This window comes from Lycorma delicatula, chromosome 4 (genome assembly GCF_047948215.1).
Source record: "Lycorma delicatula isolate Av1 chromosome 4, ASM4794821v1, whole genome shotgun sequence".
Lineage (NCBI taxonomy): Eukaryota > Metazoa > Arthropoda > Insecta > Hemiptera > Fulgoridae > Lycorma > Lycorma delicatula.
The window spans coordinates 176,677,398-176,697,779 of NC_134458.1; the positions used below are offsets into that span (position 1 = coordinate 176,677,398).

The following is a 20,382-nucleotide window of genomic DNA, read 5'->3' on the forward strand; positions in this document are numbered from 1 at the left end:
GAGGAAGGCGACTTTTGGTCAGGTGATTTTAGAGTAATTAACTCAGCGTCAAATAATGGGCAGGCAGGAGTAGGTTTCGTGATGAACAAGAAGATAGGGAGGAGAGTGGAGTATTTCAAAACGCATAGCGATAGAATCATTGTAATAAGGATAAAATCAAAACCTAAACCGACAACGATTGTTAACGTTTATATGCCTACAAGCGCCCATGATGATGATGAGGTAGAGTGTGTATACGAAGAGATTGATGAAGCAATTAAACACGTAAAAGGAGATAAAAATTTAATAATAGTTGGAGATTGGAATGCAAGCATTGGAAAAGGCAAGGAAGGAAATATAGTGGGTGAATACGGGCTGGGCAAAAGGAATGAAAGAGGGGACCGACTTAGAGTTTTGCACGAAGTATAATTTAGTAATTGCCAACACCCAATTTAAAAATCATAATAGAAGAATATACACTTGGAAAAACCCAGGCGATACTGCAAGGTATCAGATAGATTATATCATGGTTAAGCAAAGATTTAGAAATCAACTCGTTGACTGCAAAACTTACCCTGGAGCAGACATTGATAGCGACCATAATTTGGTGATAATGAAATGTAGATTGGGGTTTAAAAACCTGAAGAAAAGTTGTCAGATGAATCGGTGGAATTTAGAGAAGCTTGAGGAAGAGGAGGTAAAGAAGATTTTCGAGGAGGACATCGCAAGAGGTCTGAGTAAAAAAGATAAGGTAGAAAATGTGGAAGAAGAATGGGAGAATGTTAAAAAGGAAATTCTTAAATCAGCAGAAGCAAACTTAGGCGGAATAAAGAGAACTGGTAGAAAACCTTGGGTTTCAGACGATATATTGCAGCTGATGGATGAACGTAGAAAATATAAGAATGCTAGTGATGAAGAAAGTAAAAGGAACTATCGGCAATTAAGAAATGCTATAAACAGGAAGTGCAAACTGGTGAAAGAAGAGTGGATTAAAGAATAGTGTTCAGAAGTGGAAAGAGAAATGAACATTGGTAAAATAGACGGAGCATACAGGAAAGTTAAGGAAAATTTTGGGGTACATAAATTAAAATCTAATAATGTGTTAAACAAAGATGGTACACCAATATATAATACGAAAGGTAAAGTCGATAGATGGGTGGAATATATTGAAGAGTTATACGGAGGAAATGAATTAGAAAATGGTGTTATAGAGGAAGAAGAGGAAGTTGAGGAGAATGAAATGGGAGAAACAATACTGAGATCTGAATTTAAGAGAGCATTAAAATATTTAAATGGCAGAAAGGCTCCTGGAATAGACGGAATACCTGTAGAATTACTGCGCAGTGCAGGTGAGGAAGCGATTGATAGATTATACAAACTGGTGTGTAATATTTATGAAAAAGGGGAATTTCCGTCAGACTTCAAAAAAAGTGTTATAGTTATGATACCAAAGAAATCAGGGGCAGATAAATGTGAAGAATATAGAACAATTAGTTTAACTAGTCATGCATCAAAAATCTTAACTAGAATTTTATACAGAAGAATTGAGAGGAGAGTGGAAGAAGTGTTAGGAGAAGACCAATTTGGTTTCAGGAAAAGTATAGGGACAAAGGAAGCAATTTTAGGCCTTAGATTAATAGTAGAAGGAAGATTAAAGAAAAACAAACCAACATACTTGGCGTTTATAGACCTAGAAAAGGCTTTCGATAACGTAGATTGGAATAAAATGTTCAGCATTTTAAAAAAAATAGGGTTCAAATACAGAGATAGAAGAACAATTGCTAACATGTACAGGAACCAAACAGCAACAATAACAATTGAAGAACATAAGAAAGAAGCCCTAATAAGAAAGGGAGTCCGACAAGGATGTTCCCTATCTCCGTTACTTTTTAATCTTTACATGGAACTAGCAGTTAATGATGTTAAAGAACAATTTAGATTCGGAGTAACAGTACAAGGTGAAAAAATAAAGATGCTACGATTTGCTGATGATATAGTAATTCTAGCCGAGAGTAAAAAGGATTTAGAAGAAACAATGAACGGCATAGATGAAGTCCTACGCAAGAACTATCGCATGAAAATAAACAAGAACAAAACAAAAGTAATGAAATGTAGTAGAAATAACAAAGATGGACCACTGAATGTGAAAATAGGAGGAGAAAAGATTATGGAGGTAGAAGAATTTTGTTATTTGGGAAGTAAAATTACTAAAGATGGACGAAGCAGGAGCGATATAAAATGCCGAATAGCACAAGCTAAACGAGCCTTCAGTAAGAAATATAATTTGTTTACATCAAAAATGAATTTAAATGTCAGGAAAAGATTTTTGAAAGTGTATGTTTGGAGTGTCGCTTTATATGGAAGTGAAACTTGGACAATCGGAATCGGAGTATCTGAGAAGAAAAGATTAGAAGCTTTTGAAATGTGGTGCTATAGGAGAATGTTAAAAATCAGATGGGTGGATAAAGTGACAAATGAAGAGGTATTGCGGCAAATAGATGAAGAAAGAAGCATTTGGAAAAATATAGTTAAAAGAAGAGACAGACTTATAGGCCACATACTAAGGCATCCTGGAATAGTCGCTTTAATATTGGAAGGACAGGTAGAAGGGAAAAATTGTGTAGGCAGGCCACGTTTGGAGTATGTAAAACAAATTGTTGGGGATGTAGGATGTAGAGAGTATACTGAAATGAAACGACTAGCACTAGATAGGGAATCTTGGAGAGCTGCATCAAACCAGTCAAATGACTGAAGACAAAAAAAAAATAAAAAAAGGATATTCAGTGGCAAAATTTGGCATTTTTGGTCTGCAATAACTCCCAATTGGCAACATTTAGACCTGTTCTGACTGCATAACTGTTTTCTCCGTGTCTTGTTTGTGATGGATCAGCTGTGTGCACATTCTCTCATGACCTTGTTGTTGTGTCAGACCGTTGTTAAACTTGCTACACCTTATACTCTGTAGTGGAAGTAAATTCTGTGGAAATGGAGCGATCATCTGTGTTTGAAGATACCAAATGGCAAATTATCAGTATGCGATAAGTTGCCACTCAAGTGCGTTAACTCATATCGATCAATAGCATCTAAATTTAATGTGTCTAAAACATGTGTTGAGATCACAGTGAGATGTTTTAAGGAAGCTAGCACCATTACTAAACCTCTGCAAATTGGTAGACCGCACAAAACCTCTCTTCGTGAGGATCGAAAGCTTTTAATCTTGAGTCGTAAAAACCAAAATGCAAGTTGTAGTGATTTATTATCTATTTTGATGGAAGATGACAAACCGTAATATTTGTATGTGTACTGTGTCTTCAAGGCTTCAGGAAGTAGGTATGAACTCTTTCTTTGCACTCCACAAACCCTTGCTAAATGATCTTACTAAAATGTGATGCAAAATTTGGTGTAAGGCATGAACTTGGCTGGTTAAAGGAGGCTTGGAAGCTTGTTGTCTTCTCAGATGAAAGTAGATTTGAACTGTTTTCTAGGCACAGAATCAGGGTCTAACATACAAATATTGAAAACCTTTTGCGTGCTTGTGTTACTCCAGCAGTTCAGGCCAGTGGTGAGGCCATGATGGCATGGCAAGATTGCTTGGTGAAAATTTTATCTACCAGCAATACAGTGCCCCATATCACACCTCTCACTACACCTAGGACTGGTTTTCTAAGCAAGATATTCTTTGATGGCCTGCAAGGAGTCCTGACCTAAACCCCATCGAAAATATAAGGAACATGATGACTCTACATCTAGTCAAACAAAAACCTAAGAATAAAACCAAGCTGAAATTTATGTTTGTGCAGAATTGATAGAAAGCTAAGGGAGGCCCCATTAATTGCTGAACCATTCTGTGTGTAGATTACATAATTTTCGTATTTTATATCATTAAAACTACTTTCCTTCAAAAGTTCTTTTTTTTCTGGTAAGCGATTTACATATGAATGTCTAGTTCTATTTGTTTCTTTTTTTAAGATTTCATTAATTTTATTATAGGAAAAAGGGAAAACAAGCAGTGATAGCAGTAGTATTAATGTTAAAGAAGAAGAAACTAAGGAAAAGGATCTTATTGATGTCGCTGATATTCTTTTAGGAGACATGAGTGATGGTAACATTTATTTTATTCTGGTTTTTCTGAATTAATAACTGTCATTATAACTATAGCTATAATTATTAGCTAAGCCAGTGATTCCCAAACTGTGCACCGCAGCCTCTTCACAGGGGCGCTGCGAAATATTTAAAAGCTTCATAATTAATTGAATCAAGACATTTGCATTTGGCCTAACTAAACAAAAAATAAAGTGAGAAGCTAAAAATATCTAGATTTTTTGTATGGTTTGTTTTTACTTGACCCTGTGTAAAAGTAAATTCACCAGCGCAGAATATTTTAGCAAATGTGAGCTGGCAACACTTCATCTTCTCGATTGCGCTAGACATGTCGAGGTGTGTAGACCCTTCACATCATATTTGGACTGTTCTGGAAGATCTTGCAGAAAGCATGTAAGCAAGCGTTGCCGGCTCGATTCAGTCAGTCGGTTTATAATCTAAGTAGTGAAATTAAACCAGCGCTTCATATAAATAAACAGTGATATAAATTAGTTCATGTAGTATAGTTAGTGTTATATTACTTCTTGTTTGTGTTTGATAAATAGTTTTGTGATTTTTTGCTCTTGTACTTTTAATGATGGACCGATTTTTGAACAGTAATAAATGTAATAGTATAGATAAAGAAATTATGTCTTCATCTAGTGGTATAACTGTGAAGAAACGAAAATATCATAAATATGATGACGGTTATTTAGAGTCTGGTTTTATGTCAACAGAAATTAATGGTGAAAAAAGAACACAATGTGTAATGTGTATGAAAGTTTTGGCAGCGGAGTATATGATTCCAAGTAAATTGAAGCGCCATTTAGAAGCTAATCACCACATTATGGTTGGCAAACCTTGTGATCTTTTTGCCGGGATGTTAAAAGACCTGAAACAAGAAAAAAAAAAGATATTTTTTAAGACTACATCAATACCAAACAATGCTTTGCAGCATCTTACAAGGTGGCTTATAGAATCGCAAAATGCAAGAAGCCTCATTATCACAGAACTTATTCTACCGCTACTGTAGATATGTTGAACATCATGGTTGGTGAGTCTGCTGGAAAGCTGCTTTTAAAGGTGCCTTTGTCCAGTAACATAATTAGCCTGAGAATACAACATATGGTAGAGGATATCAAGATCAATTAATTGAAAAAATTACAGGAGTGGAATTTGGATTCCAGCTAGATCAGGTTACAGATAATAATAAGGTTATTATTATTAATAATAATAACTTATTATGAGGATGCTCATTTTTATATGCTATGTACGGTTTATAGATGGTAATAATATTAAAGAAGACTTTCTGTTTTGTAAAAATATCATTGCAGGAATGGAATGGAATGGAATGCAAAGTTGACGGGAGTTTATTTCTCCCTACTTATCGCAGAACCTGGACAGAGTCCCGTGCTGCTGGATCATTCTAATCGGGCTTGTTTTTTAAAGGGTTATTTTAGATAGCGGGTCTAATTTTCTCAAGTTTTGGTTATTTTTATTTAGTTAATTTAAGACGGATTTAATTGCATTCCAATCCGTTGTTGAACCAGCGTTATCGAACCCATTTCATGGGCCGACCGCGGAAGGCTAGGCTTATAAAGCCTGTCCTCCCGACGTAATTCCCCTTCAGACCGTCCACTGAAGTCCTTTCGGTGCTAACGCTTAATTGGCTAGCAGGAATACGCCACAACGGGGCACTAACTGTAAGGAGGGAGCAATGCGATCCCTACTCCGGAGGAGTCGCAATTGCTGGTTTATTTTATCTAACTTGTAAGTTTTTGAAAAGGAGAGGTTGTGTAGAAGCTCTTCATCCGCTTCTGGTATAGCTGCCCTTCAGGACGCATCTCTGCTGGGCTCTGTTCCGGACTCCAGTCCGTGACGTTGAGACGAGTCATTGCAAGAGCGAAGGCTCAGGACCTGTTCGAGATTTTTGATATATTCGTATTTGAAAATATGAATTGGCCTAAGTGTGTGGTGTCTGTATTGAAGCTTGCTCCATGTCTGGCTGTTATGGAGGATTACAGGCACTTATTTGAAGCAAATCACCAATTGCACTGTGGATCCATTGCATTATTCATAGAGAAGCGCTTGCATCAAAGCATCTGAGTCCTGCACTGAATCAGGTGTTAAAATGTGTTAAATTTTATAAAATCTCATCCATTAAAAGCAAGGTTTTTAAAAAACTGAGGATATGGGAGTCGAACACTTGTCTTTGTTGTACTATAGCAGTGCACGATGGCTCTCTTGTGGTAATGTATTATCACATACCTTTGAATTGTGGCAAGAAATTTTTATTTTTCTTATAGAGGAAGGATACAAAGATTCAGAAGATTTTGCTGATGCCGAATTTTTAATAAAACTGGCGGCATATTTATACAACATTTTTAAAAAACTGATTTCCTTTAATCTTTCTCTGCAGGGAAAAAACATGCACCTTTTGAAGTCAACAAAAAAAAATATCAAATTTTATAATAAAAACTCAAACTATGGAGAAGAAAATTGAATGAAGATGCAGGCAAAGATTGTTTTTTAATATTGCAGCAAATTTTTAACATCAAATGAACTTGATCTTTCTCAAGATATAAAAACCATGTTTGAAGGGCACTTATCCCAGCTAATTATCTGGTTTAAGAAATACTTTCAAAATGAAAATTTTGATAGGTTTGAATGGATTCAAGATCCATTTAACACTAGTGCTCCATCTGGATTTACTTCTGCGGAAGAAGAGAATCTTATAGAGTTATCTTGCGACAACAGTTTGAAAGAAAAATTTGGCAGTATAGAATTGACAGAATTTTGGATTTCAATAAAAGATGAATAAGTGTTAAGGCTCAGTGGATTTTAATTCCATTTTCAACGTTGTATTTGTGCGAAGCTGGGTTTTTGGCGGTTGCTGTAATAAAAAGCAAGAATAGAGCAAAGATCATCATGGAAAAGGAAATGGGGGTGGCTGTATCCAGTTTAATTCCACAACTTGAGAAAGTGTGCAGTGATTTGCAGGCTCATCCATCACATTAATTATTAATTTAATGCTAAATTTAAAAAAAAATTAAATTAAACAAAAAATTAGATAATGAAGATACACAAATTTTATTTATTTTTATCTCTTGCGCGTAATTATACTTTTACTTAGTATAGGGCACCATGGAAAAATTTTAACTGAAAAAGGGCGCTGCGACTCAGAAAAGTTTGGGAACCACTGAGCTAAGCTATGATTATTTTATTGCTTATTAAGAAACTTTTGTTTTATATTACATGTTTTCTGTTGCATTATAAATGTTTTAGATTTTCTATTTATTCAGGTTAACTATAAAAATATTAGATGTGATTCTGATTTCAGATATAATTGTTGTGAATGTCTCACTTCTTTCTGTTTATGTAAATTTTATTCTATTTCCTAGATTTAAAATAGACAGTGTATTTAAAGACATCCAAAACAGTAAAATTTATTATACTTTTGTAGAAAATTTGTACATTTATGTAAAAGATGTGTATTTAATGTAAAATATGTATATTTATATTTATTGGAACTGCAGATCCAATAGATTGTATCATTTTGTACAGTGTTGTTAGACAGACATAGTAAGAAAAATTATTCATTTAAAAATTGCATTTTTTAAATAAATTACTAATATGATAATAAAAGTATTTTGTATTTTAAATTCAAAACATTTGAACAGTAAATTTTTACAATCACAGGCTTTCATTTTGAAATATTCTCTGAAAATTTCAAGGTTAAACATTTGTCCTGTGATGTTGAGTTAAAAATTATATAATGTTTAGATTTAGTTTGATGTTTATGGTCTATTGTATAATTCAGTATGACATTCCAGTAAGTACTATAGCATTAAATAGGTAATAAAATTTACAGTATTAGTGGCTGACTTATAAGATACCATAATGATGTTGTTAATTATAGAAAAAAAAAACAATGACAAGCTAGGAGGAATAAGAACAAATATTAAAATTGCCCTTCTTCAATAAGTGTTTACATCTCTTTCGATTGCTAAGTTATACCTTTTTGTAATGAATATGTAATATTGCCCCTTTTTTCATAAAGTAGTAGAGTTGACTTAGTGAGTGTAAATAACCAACCGTTATTAATAAAATAATCTAAAACGTTTTATTTTGATAACCCTGATTTTTGATAAACACTATTTATGTTACTTAAAGATTATATTTTACAAAAAACTGGTCAAACTTTAAATAAAATATTCAATGAATCACAAATATTATCACAGATTTATAGTTTCCATAAATCAGAAAGTGATATTTGTGATTTTTGCCTTAAATGTCAGTTACTTTTGCAGAATGGTAAACCTTTTACAGAAGGTTTTTGGAGTATAAGGATATAAAAAAATAATATTTTAGAACAGTTTAAAAATGATTTTATAACACTTGTTGTAGAGTTTAATTGTGCGTAAACTAGATTACTGCTAAAAGTAAGGTAAAGTGCCTCTTTTGTACTTATAATTTTAACATGCATTGCCATAATGACAATAGCAGTTATTTGTAATGGTATCTGGAATCAGAAAGTGAAAAGAATTGAAACGCTGCATGTTGAATGATTTATGTTCCCATCACCAAAATAATGAATGAATTAAATGAAATATAAAATATTATTTTATTTTCATCAGAAAAGATATGTTTTATTTTGGCTGTAAAAACAGTTTTCTTTACAAATTGAACACATATATCCTGTTCAATGGCACTGCTATTGTAACCATAACTTTGTAAAAATGTAAATAGTTGAAGTAAATTGAAAATCCACAAAAATATATTGGTATTATTTATGAATGCTGCGGGCTGCAGTTCCCCGAATAATTTTAAACTTATCTATACAGTAGCTGTATAAAAAAGAATTGTTCATCCATGTTTCAAAATCATGTTTTCAAAGTATCAGTGACAAAAAATTTAATGACCATCCAAAAATATGTGTAGAAAGTATGCTGGTGGGTCTTGCATAACTAGCCCTACTTACAGAGTGTGTAAAGTAAAATTAAAAGACTTGTTTTCATTGCTACATATATATCAGCAGAAGGTCAAGCGTGCTTTAAAAAAAAAATTATAACATGTTAAAATATATTAAAAGTAGTATTTAACTAAAAATTTATTCTATTTTTTTTTTTTTTTTTACTTTTATTGAGTTTCATTTTTATAAAGAATATAAATTATTTTTGCATGAATATTATATATATTGTTCATTTTTCATTCCCTATATTGAAGAAGGGCAATTCCAGTATTACTGTTAATTATTTAAAGTTTGTATAATATTATATATAATTACAATGTTATATTTTATTACTTTAATAAAAATTTGTTAAATTAAGTAATGAAACTTATTTTACATAAAAATGTTATGTAACAAAAGTTTTTAATATAATTAAAAATGTAATGTTTTTAATTATAAATAAAAATATTTTAGTATTTAAAAAAGTATTTTTTTAATATAACTAAAAATATCATAATGAGTTTGATTTGGATAATTAATACTGAAAAACTTTCAAAACTTAACTTTTTACAATATTGCCCTTATTGTTCCTGCTCCTCATTTGTTTGTTTATAAGTAAAGTAAGTAGCAAAAAAGCTATTCCAGTATTTAGTTCAAGAACTGGAGATTTTAAGTTTGTGTATGTTGATGCTATTTGTTGGTAGCTAGTAGATGATACCCCATAAAAAAACATAAGATTTATTATTTTAATAACATCGTTATTAAAGATTTGCAGATATTTTAATGCAAAATACTTCCTTTGTTGAATTTTGGAGAACAATATAAACTAATGTCCTCATAACTGCTGGTATACGCTTCCTCTTCAATGAATTTTTTTATGATCCTACATAATAATTTTGGCTCAACATGGCTGATAACAGTCTCCTCCACCTTTAGCCCAGGAATTGTTTGTAATTTGTTGACATTAATAAACATTCAAAGTAGGAAGAAATATAATGTCAAATTACAACATTTTATCGGCTAGTTCTAGTTGCAGTTGTGCAAAATGAGACTTTTAGGAAATAAATATTTCTTGCAACAAGTTAATTTCATGGTGCAGTGTGACAAGTAACAACACTGCCTTGCACATTTCTTCAGTCTGTACTGTTCAGTTGAGGCCACAAAAACTCCCATTATAAACAACATGATAAAGGACTAAAACAGATAAATTCACCATTTACTATTATCACATATTTGGCCTCATTGTCAAAAAAAAGTACAGCCCATTTATTCTGCCAACCCAATTTACATCAAATAGTGATCAACTGTGGGTGCAATGGATTCTCATAAATTACTTAGATTCTCATTAAATCTTGTAGATCACCAAAATCCAAAATTTTGTTTGTCAAGGTACCACTCTGTTTTACAGTATCCACTTTACAGGTTTACTAATAACCAACTGGCAAATTCATGGCACTTCAAATAGTCTTTAGTGGCTTGAGTCTTTGCACTGTTTCAACCTTGTAATCATACAGAAGTAGACCTTTTTTGAGGATTAATTTCATGGTGCTGCTCAACATTTGTAGTACTTGTGAATGACAATGAGTTGATTTCCTCAGACTCATATATCAACACTTTCTTTCATGATGGCAATATTTTCAAATGATCATTTAGCATAAGGAACTTGAGCAATTTAATGTCTAACAGTTGAACCTGTTTCCTCACTTTTTTATCAGTTTCTGAATTGTTGACTGAAAATTCCACATAGTTTGCAAGCTGTCTGTGTGATACTCTCTCTGTACTTGCAATATATTTTCACCATAACTCATTTTAACTATTGATAATATAAATAGATTACAAATGAGGAAATTGCAGTGCTGCTAACCTATCAAAGTGAACAATAGTGTGTAATCCTAATTTTCTATTGTATGTGGGACACCTTTGTGTGTGGATGTGTATATCATTAAATTTACAATGTTATTAAAATAATATTAAGTAATTTTTTGTTGCAGTTTTCCTGAATCCTATGGTTCGATTAAGTCCACCTCCTACTGAAAATGATTATTTCTTTAATTTAGAGGGAAGTGAAAGTATTTGTGATGTATTTGATATACCAGTTGCCACCTCAACAAAGTGATTGGTTCTGTGAATTCTTTTGTTGTGATTTGTGATTATAAGAAGATTAGGATTATTTTGATAGCGGTTTATTTAGTTTGGTGAATATTTTATGTATATGTTTAATAATCATATAAAGTTAAAACTTTTTTAATTTTATAAATTGAAGCATTGAAATAAATAATGGGGTTAGTGCCAAAGCCATTATTTTTTACCTGGATGGAAAGCTGTGTTGTTTTAAATATAATACTTGTGATGAAGATTTAGAAAAGTAAACCATAATAAACTAATGGTGTTAATCATTCTTTTAGTAATTTTATAAAAACTAGTGTATACAAAAATAAAAATAAAAAACATATTTGAATCATCATTCAAAACATAGCTTAAATAATGAAAGTAGTTTATACAAATTATTGTTTGCATTGAAAATGCCTGGAATAAGGAAAATCTGTGTACATATAAAATTCCAATTAGGAATTATGAAAAGATAATTAGGTTGGTTTTTTCCTTTAAGTAGTAACATGCTTCTAAGTCTTTTTTACTGTCATTTGAAATTTATTTTAGACTCCAGTTCTGGCAACCAGGTGCCCTTAAGTTTTCAAAAATATTTTACACATTTTTTTAATGAATTTTTTCATGATCTACAATTTCAGCTCATTATGTATGTTATTCTAAAAGAAAAGTGAGATCTTAATACTTTATAATCTAGTTGCTGAGGTTACACATGATTTTGAAAATCTGGAGGTTAAAGCTATTGAAAACAAATTCACTGAATTTATTTTGTTTTTAGAGATTAAATACATAAGATTGAAAAAACACAAAATAAAGTTTTATTGTGTTAAAGCCTACTGAAAGTTATGTTAGAAAAAAATTCATAAATCCATTTTAATTATTTGAATTATAAATATTAATTCTAAAAAAATCAGTGATTTAGTAAAATATGTAAACTAATAATATCAGAAATATAATTATAAAAAAGTAGAAGTCATGATGTAAATTTAATAGTTTATTTTAATATTGTGAATAACTTTTCTATTTTACAGTTATTTCAGTAAAGTACATTAAATTATGTTAGAGACATAAGTAATGAAATACTCTGAATGGATTTTACTAAAATTTAATAATAGTGCATTCAGAGTTATTCTCTTAGATCAGTCATAGTATACTCTGCTTACATTAAATAAATTTGAGAAAGAATAGAAGTTTGATTTTCCTGAAAGGAATCTCGACCACTATTTTGGCAGAGATCAAAAACAGTTTCTCAGACAAGAACAGAGCCGTAAAGTTTTTCACACTACCAAAGTCACCACTCCCAGGCAGTAAGTTGAAATAATTCCTATAGTATTGCATTTATCCAGAATTACAATTGGGTCTAAATTTTGTTCAATATACTTCACTAGTATGCCCATTGTTTGATGGTGGTTAGCTGTTGTCCTGTAGTTGAAAATTATTTTCTCTTAAATAAGCACTTATAGTTTCAGTATTATATCTAAGAATTGTGTAGTTCCAAAGGCAACCTTATTTTAAAAATTTCAACCACTGGAAAAGCTTAACATTTCTGTATTACAGATATTTTTCTGTCGGCAGTCAATTTTAAATAAGGTTTGGTTTAGAATTGATGTTTGGATTAGACTCATTTCAAAAATAACATAATTGGAGAAGGCTAGTTTTCAAATGAAATGGGTTTCGATGAGGTCGGTTTGAAGAATAATTCAAAACAATACTTTAATGTTTATATTTTGAACTCCAATTTTGAAGAAATCATGTTCCTCATTCTCTTACCAGTCTTGTTTGTAATCCTTTTCCCATAGTTGATTTAACATTATTTATTATCTCTTTAATATTGACTGCTTTTTATACTATTACCTTACTAGTTGGCATATTGTTGTAAAAGTAATATATAATGTATATTTATGTAATTGACATACATCACTCCTGTAGTTTTTCCTTTTACAAACTTTCTTTTTGTTTTATGATGATAATCATGTGCGATGTATTCATTGCATGATGAACTTCATATTACTACTTGCTTTTGGTTTTGAATAATAATATAATTTTTCTCAGAGTGCTTTTCAATCATTGCAAATACCTGATCAGGTGGTTTGTTTTATGCCACCTGAACATTCTTATACCCAGTTTCAGGGAAATACAGCTCAAATAATTTTATATGATTTTGGGTATTATAAGCTGCATAACTTTTACTCATCATATCTACTTTAACAAAATTTTTATTTTGCACATCCTTATGATCAGTAAATAATCTTACAATTTTCATTACCTTGATAAAAGTTAGAAGATTCACATGGTAAATAGTTTTTTCAGTCCATTTGGCTTCTTTCAGTCTCTTGTTTTAGATTTAACTGCATACAAAAACTTCTTTAATTAAATGACTTTTTGAAGAACCATATCAAATTGCAAAATTTTACATGTACATTTTCCGCCGTAATAGATTATCTGATCAGGTAGTTTTAGCAAAATTTGATTTTAATGAGAATCATATTTATAACATGATATCATCCAAAATTTCACATAATACTTTTAAAAAAAAAGCTTTGGCTCTTAATAAGTATAAGTTTTCTTTGTCATTGCCCTTGCTGGCTTTCTTCCAATTATTGTTACAGATCTATTTTTTCAATATTCTCTAGACATTAAGAACATCCAAATCCAATATTGTAAATTTTCATTTAATTACTGAAAACAAATTTCTTGTAACTCATCAGTGTGTCTTAAATTTTTTTTATAGTAAATTCATTAAAAACATTATAGCCCGCTATTACTGTGAGAATATTTTACTTTAAAGTCTATTCTGGGAATAAATTTCATGAAACCATCAATTGACATGACTTTTGGATTATAGAATCTACTTTTCTGCAGCTTGTGTAAGCAATTCTTTTATAGTCTCCTTTTGATTCAAAATTTTTTAACATGTACAACTTATTCTGTTTTTATTATAACTATAACAGTGTGTACATTTTTTTTGCAAAGAGGAACTTTATTATGCAATATTTTGAATTTTTAAGTAGCTTTCTTAAAGTTGCACATCTTAACATAAAGTAGCTCCTTTATGTGAGCTATGTATTATTTTTGGTCTGCTTCTCTTAGGTTTGTAATTAAACAGTCTGTGACTGTTAAGTGATCCTGTTAATTTTATTAGGACTATTATAAAATAATAGATGAAAATAACTTACATTAGACAGACCAAAAACCCAGATAAGGTTGTTATTATTGTGTATATGCATATCGTTCTGGCAATCTTTTTGAAGAATATCTGAAAGAAAGTTAACTTTACATATTAAAATTTTTATTTTTATGTATTAAAAATGATGTTACTTTATAAGGCAAAAAACCTCTCTCAAGAATCTTTTTCTCAGTTTTATTTCTATTACTTTCATTTGAAATCCTTTTTCTGACTTTCCAGACTTTTTTTGGAAAGTATTATTTTATATTTAATAAAAATAAACTAGAATAATAATAGTACAGGAAAATGTTAGTGGTAGCATCTCGGTCTTCCACCTGCAAATTCCTAGGTTTGAATCCTGGTCAGACATGGCATTATTCGTACAGTAAAAAATGTTTTATTTCATATTCCCATGCATAAGCTTTAAACTTTTTGTGAATGAAAGCGGATTGTAAAAATATATTATTTAAAAAGCAAGTCATGTAATGTATATTAATCATATGTTGTAAACAAATGAAATATGTACATAAAGTGACAAACATGTAACCCTTGATTTGGAAAGAAATTGAAAAACAGCCATTTAAAAATCCAGTTGGGATGTGATTTGTTTTGTCGTGTTAATGGATGTGATTGGTTTATGAATGAATTATTTGATAGATAAGTAATAAGTAACCTTTACATCTTTATCAATAAAATATCATATTTTTTTCTGTGAATGAATGTTGTCTTAGAATGAGTAAAACTTAATACTGTTTGTAACAACTCAGTTTACAATATTTGAGGGTTATAGTTGTTTATGAATTTATACAAAAAAATATAAATTATATTTTCTTGTAAAAGAATGTCAGTTTTTAGCTAATTCTTTAATTCAATTTTTATTACTGAGAAAATAATGGGATCAGTAATCTTTCAAATTAATGAAAATGTTTAATAACATTAAAAGTATCAAGGTTGTACTCTATTTGAAACAGCCTTTGAGATTGAGCCACCTTCTCTACCTTGTGAACTGGCTCAAAATAAAATTATATGTGGAGCAAAAATGTATGTTATATATTTCTAGATTGATGTAAACTTTTTATTTTTTGGCACTGCCATTCATTATTTATTTCAAGTGCTTTGTTTAAGTAAATAAAACCAGTTTATTTTTAGTATTTTATGTAACAGGCACATATATTTTATTTTTATTTTAGATATTGTATCAATAAGTAAAACATTAACCTGAGGCTTCTTGTATTTCCCACCTGAACATACCTGAACATTGGATTTTATCTAACACTTTATCATTTTAGTAGTGTTACATGTCAATAATTGCTGTTGTGTGAAATTTACAATTAAAATTTGGACCTTATTATAACCACATTAATGGTGAAATGTTGAACTCTTGTACAGTAGTTAAGAGCATTTCAGTTTATTACAAAAGAAGAGAAGAAAAATATTATAACTGAATAACATGAACCTTTTGATGTTATGTACTTGTACTGATCAACTTTGATAAATCAAATGAGACAGTCTTAAAGTATAGAAGTTTAAAAATTTATAATAACTTACTTCTAACTGAAAATTGTGTCATTTCAAGATTCTGTTCCCAAAAAGGCAAGGAAACCAAAATATTTTATTCAAATGTTTTGCATTAAAAAATAATTAATGGAAGTAATATTCTAAATTAACTACAGCTTATAACAATAAAAATTAGTCTATGTAGTTGTTTATTTTTTTTAGTTCAGAATTGTTTTTACATATATGTAAATGGACCACTTCAGGCTTCCACTTTAATTTGCTCTTGAGAGATTTCATCTTCTGTTGAGGAATTTTTGGATAATTTGAAAACCAGGGCTGGTCAGATGTGAAGTTATTTTTCAAACGTGATATCCACTTTGTACACTCCCTTTCATCATGTTCTAATTTATACAGCAACACGTTCAAGCAGTCTTTATTAAACCAGAAAAAAGGCTTATTTTTAAAATTAAGATTCTGATTACTTTTATGGTTCTTTTTAAATGCTGAATAGTTGTACATCTGTAAAAGTTGGTACATTTTTCTTGTTTTAACACGAAAGTAGAAGTCTAATCCCTACTAATGGGTGAAAGAACATTTTTTTTTTCAAAATCATGATTAGTGGCAGTGTGGATGGAGTCAGCTTGAAAGCACAAATGCCCTGTAACTAGGCATTTCATCACCTTTTTTTCAGTATTTAACAATTTTTTTTAAGAAACGCATATCACATAGATATTATCTTAGTTACAGTTTTCGGGCAAACAACCGTCACTCCATAAAATTAATTCCTCAGTATTAGGGTTGTCATTGGTTACTGTGTGAATGATTTTATCAGAGCTCATCATGTCATATCCTGAACAATCCTTCGTGGCCCTTATCCATACAACCTGTAAATTTTGAGATGATGAATAATCATTCATAATCCGCTTTCTTTTTTAAAAAAAATGTATATTTTATGTGTAATATAATAAATTGGGAAGTATACATAATTACTGACTATTATGTATAATTCCCAATAATATTGGAGAATATCTTTAATTTATCAAACATACTGGATATTATGAATAATCTCCAATACTTACTGGTAATATTGATTAACTGAAATTAGATGCCAACAAAATACAAAAAAATTCGAAGTTTAATGTATTTATTATTACAAGATAAACTATGACGACATTTTGAATTGCACTGTTTGTTGCTATTTCTACAACTAAATTTATTACTGTTGCATTTTCCTTTACAATTATATATTTTATAATTTTGACCCCCGAAATATGGAGCACTTTCCCTCAAAGATAATTCTGAGTCTGGAACTTCCACGACACATATAAATTTTTCATGTCTTATAGAAAACTTATTTCTGGTATAAATGTCCTTCATATTCTCCTCAATATTCTCTATTATATTGCCATTTTCAGTTTCAATACTCTATATGCTAGTGTCTCCTGCAATCTCTCCAGAATCATAAATATTTGATTCCTATCATATGATCACTTTTTAAATTGCTTTATGTTTTCTGATTCTTCCTCTTCTTTTAAATTTACAACTTCTTTGTGAAGCTATGAGGTTCTGAGGCCAATAATAATGGGCAAACCAACATAGCTTCACAGAGACTGCATTTAATTTCTTTGTGATATGCTATTTTTCATTAATTGAACAAATTGAATCCGTCATTGCAGTTGCATGTTTAAGTTTCTCACCATGTACACAATATAATTCACTTTGTCCTGGTTTGCATGTTCAGCAGAACCTTGACTATGTCTCTGTCAAGGTCTACTATGTATGATTTGGGAGTTCTTCCCAAATAGAAATAGAGTTATTCTTAGATAACTTTATTCGCGAATTTGCAACTGTTATCGCTTTGAAGGATAAAAGGAGTTCCAAAAATAGTAAATATATCCAGTAAAACGTAAAACCTTCTTCAGCATGTTTGTTTTTTAAGGGATGCAATTATATAAATTTAGTTAGGTGGTCGTGATATATAGGAATAAATTTGTATTCATTGTCTTGCTGACTTTGCATGTCAGTCAGGTCTACCTGTATTCATTTTGTTAAAACACCATTGGCTCAAATACTAAGCCTTTTTTTAGGAACTTTACTTTTCTTCTGACAAGGCTCACATAAGTTTAAATATCATTACAGACTCAACAGTAATATTTTTATACTTTTTTTTTGAAGTTCGTTTATTATCCGATTTCTTCCCTCATGACCAATAATGTATGATTATTATGTATTGTATCATAAATTTTCTCACTGCAGAAATAATATTTTATGCTTTGGTTATTTTCTTGAACAGGGTAAATCAATTTATTACAATCGCCTACTTTATATCATAGCGCTTGAGGTTTTGGTAATGTGCTGGAATTTTCCCTGTGGTTTTCAAATTTAGTGCAAATATATCATTTATCATTATATTTTTCTTTTGTTATATAACCTTTGTTACTGCTTTTTGTTTCTATTAGTTCTGTTAAATTTGTAGCAAAACTTTCTTTTATTCTTTAATTGGTATACATAACCATTACAATTTAGTAGACTATAAAAATGTTCATTACATTCATTACGTTCATTTCTAATTGTTTTTCAAAGAAAACTTACTTATTGACATAAACTTTTCTTTTTCCTGTTTAGCCTCCGGTAACTACCGTTTAGATAATTCTTCAGAGGATGAATGAGGATGATATGTAGGAGTGTAAATGAAGTGTTAGTCTTGTACATTCTCAGTTCGACCATTCCTGAGATGTGTGGTTAATTGAAACCCAACCACCAAAGAACACCGGTATCCACGATCTAGTATTCAAATCCATGTAAAAATATCTGGCTTTACTAGGACTTGAACGCTGTAACTCTCGACTTCCAAATCAGCTGATTTGGGAAGACGCGTTAACCACTAGACCAACCCGGTGGGTTTATTGACATAAACTAAATATGTTTTACTTTATCTATTATTATAACATTGCATTAAACAGTATTAAGAATGCAGACTCTGTGGACGTTCTCGTTCAGCCCAACAGCGCTAAACTAACTAAATGAAGGTATATTTTTATAGTTTATAGAAGCAGCTAGTAACCATTGCTCATCTGACATGCTTTCTCTGTCTTATTTGTCAAACTCATTAGTGAGCGCTGGAGAATTTGTAAAATGACTGGTATATTTAATAAATTGCTATATATTTATTAAATTCTCCAACAATGGAGGCAATTATACATATTAACTGGTAATTATGCATAACCACTGGATTAATCAAATTTACTATAACACATACATTAACAGTTCTGTACCTTGGAACTAGATTATCTTAAGTCCTAAAAACAAATATCGTTCTATAGGCAAGAAACTATCAATTTTTTTTAAATTTTATATACAAGAATGTGTCTTTGTTTTTCTAGTAATTCTTTTTATACAGTATTATATTTTTACTAATACTGGACTTTATAGTTTGGCTCAATTATCTTCAATTTGTTTTTGGACTTGGGAATAAAATCAGAGCAACAGAAAGTGCTTTATTTTTTATAATTTTTTATTTCTATATAATTTTCATTGAATAATTTTAAAATCTACTCTTTTAAAGATAGAGTAATAAAAAGTAATGGAGTAATTAAAAGTTATGATTATGCAAATTAAACGTATGGAAGTTTTAGAAAGTAAGGCTGTGTGAAAATATTTTTTTTAACAGGTAAAGTTAGAAAAAATATATATATAAATAAATACAAAATAATGTAATTGAACAAAATAATAAAATAAATTATATAGAGCAATAATAAGAAAACAAAAAATATTACTTCACTTTTTTTTAGTGTAGAATTTTCATTGTTAGAAGCTTCCTAAAAAAAAGGTAGCCTATAGCCCTAACAAAGAAGAAGAATATTAAAATAATTAAAATTTAGCTACACAATAAGAAATAAGTTTTAATATTTAAAAAAATCAAGTTTTTCTATGTGATTTACTGTAAACAAAAAAATAATAATACTGTTTTTAATAATAATCTTATGTTTATTCAGAATCTGATAATCATCACTAATATTCTGAGATGTTGGTGTACTTCTGAAATATGAATGATATTCTTCATCTCTCCATTTTAGAACAGTAAACCTTTATACTTTTGTTAACTTATGGGCTTCTTTTGTCTTTCTCACAAAAGGCAGGAAATCTGGAAAAAAATAAAATTCTTTCCTTATATTTCTTCTCAGGTCAACTTCTTGAAAGTCTTCTTCAAATGAAGTTTTCTAGGAATATACACCATGTTTACTCTTAGCTACTTGGATCCACACCATGTTCGTAGTTCGAGCATCTTATTTAATTAAATTTTTCTTTCTCTGCACAAACAAGTTACTATCCTTGTATAATAAAGAATTAAAATTTTTTAAATCAGCTAGAGCCACCCTTTCAATGTGGCTATTCTTTCCATTTGTTTAATCATCTTTGGTCAATCAGTGCATGTAATATTTCCTTGGTTTCAATTGGTTTTTTCTTCTTTTTGATTATGCGGTGAATTGTATCCACTTATGTATGAGTGTATCCAGGCAACAAATACTCGTGGTTGATAACTTGCAAAGTTGTAAATTTTTCTATCTCACAAATATTTCCCTGCTCATTTCAAGAAATATGA

At 30.3% G+C, this 20,382-nt stretch overlaps 1 protein-coding gene across 5 annotated transcripts in view; it reads left to right on the forward strand.

The window, feature by feature from the left end:
- The window catches only part of LOC142324094 (transcription factor E2F4-like), a 51,687-nt gene extending 31,958 nt beyond the window's left edge, over nt 1–19,729 (forward strand). For 2 of the 5 annotated variants that reach the window (XM_075364732.1, XM_075364731.1), the window contains 2 exons: nt 3,970–4,081; nt 11,002–15,438. In XM_075364732.1, coding sequence (XP_075220847.1) covers nt 3,970–4,081; nt 11,002–11,126 — 237 coding nt within the window. In that variant the 3' untranslated portion in view covers nt 11,127–15,438. The other 3 variants (XR_012756217.1, XR_012756216.1, XR_012756215.1) reach the window with 3 other exon arrangements.
- Nucleotides 19,730–20,382: the final 653 nt, after the last annotated feature.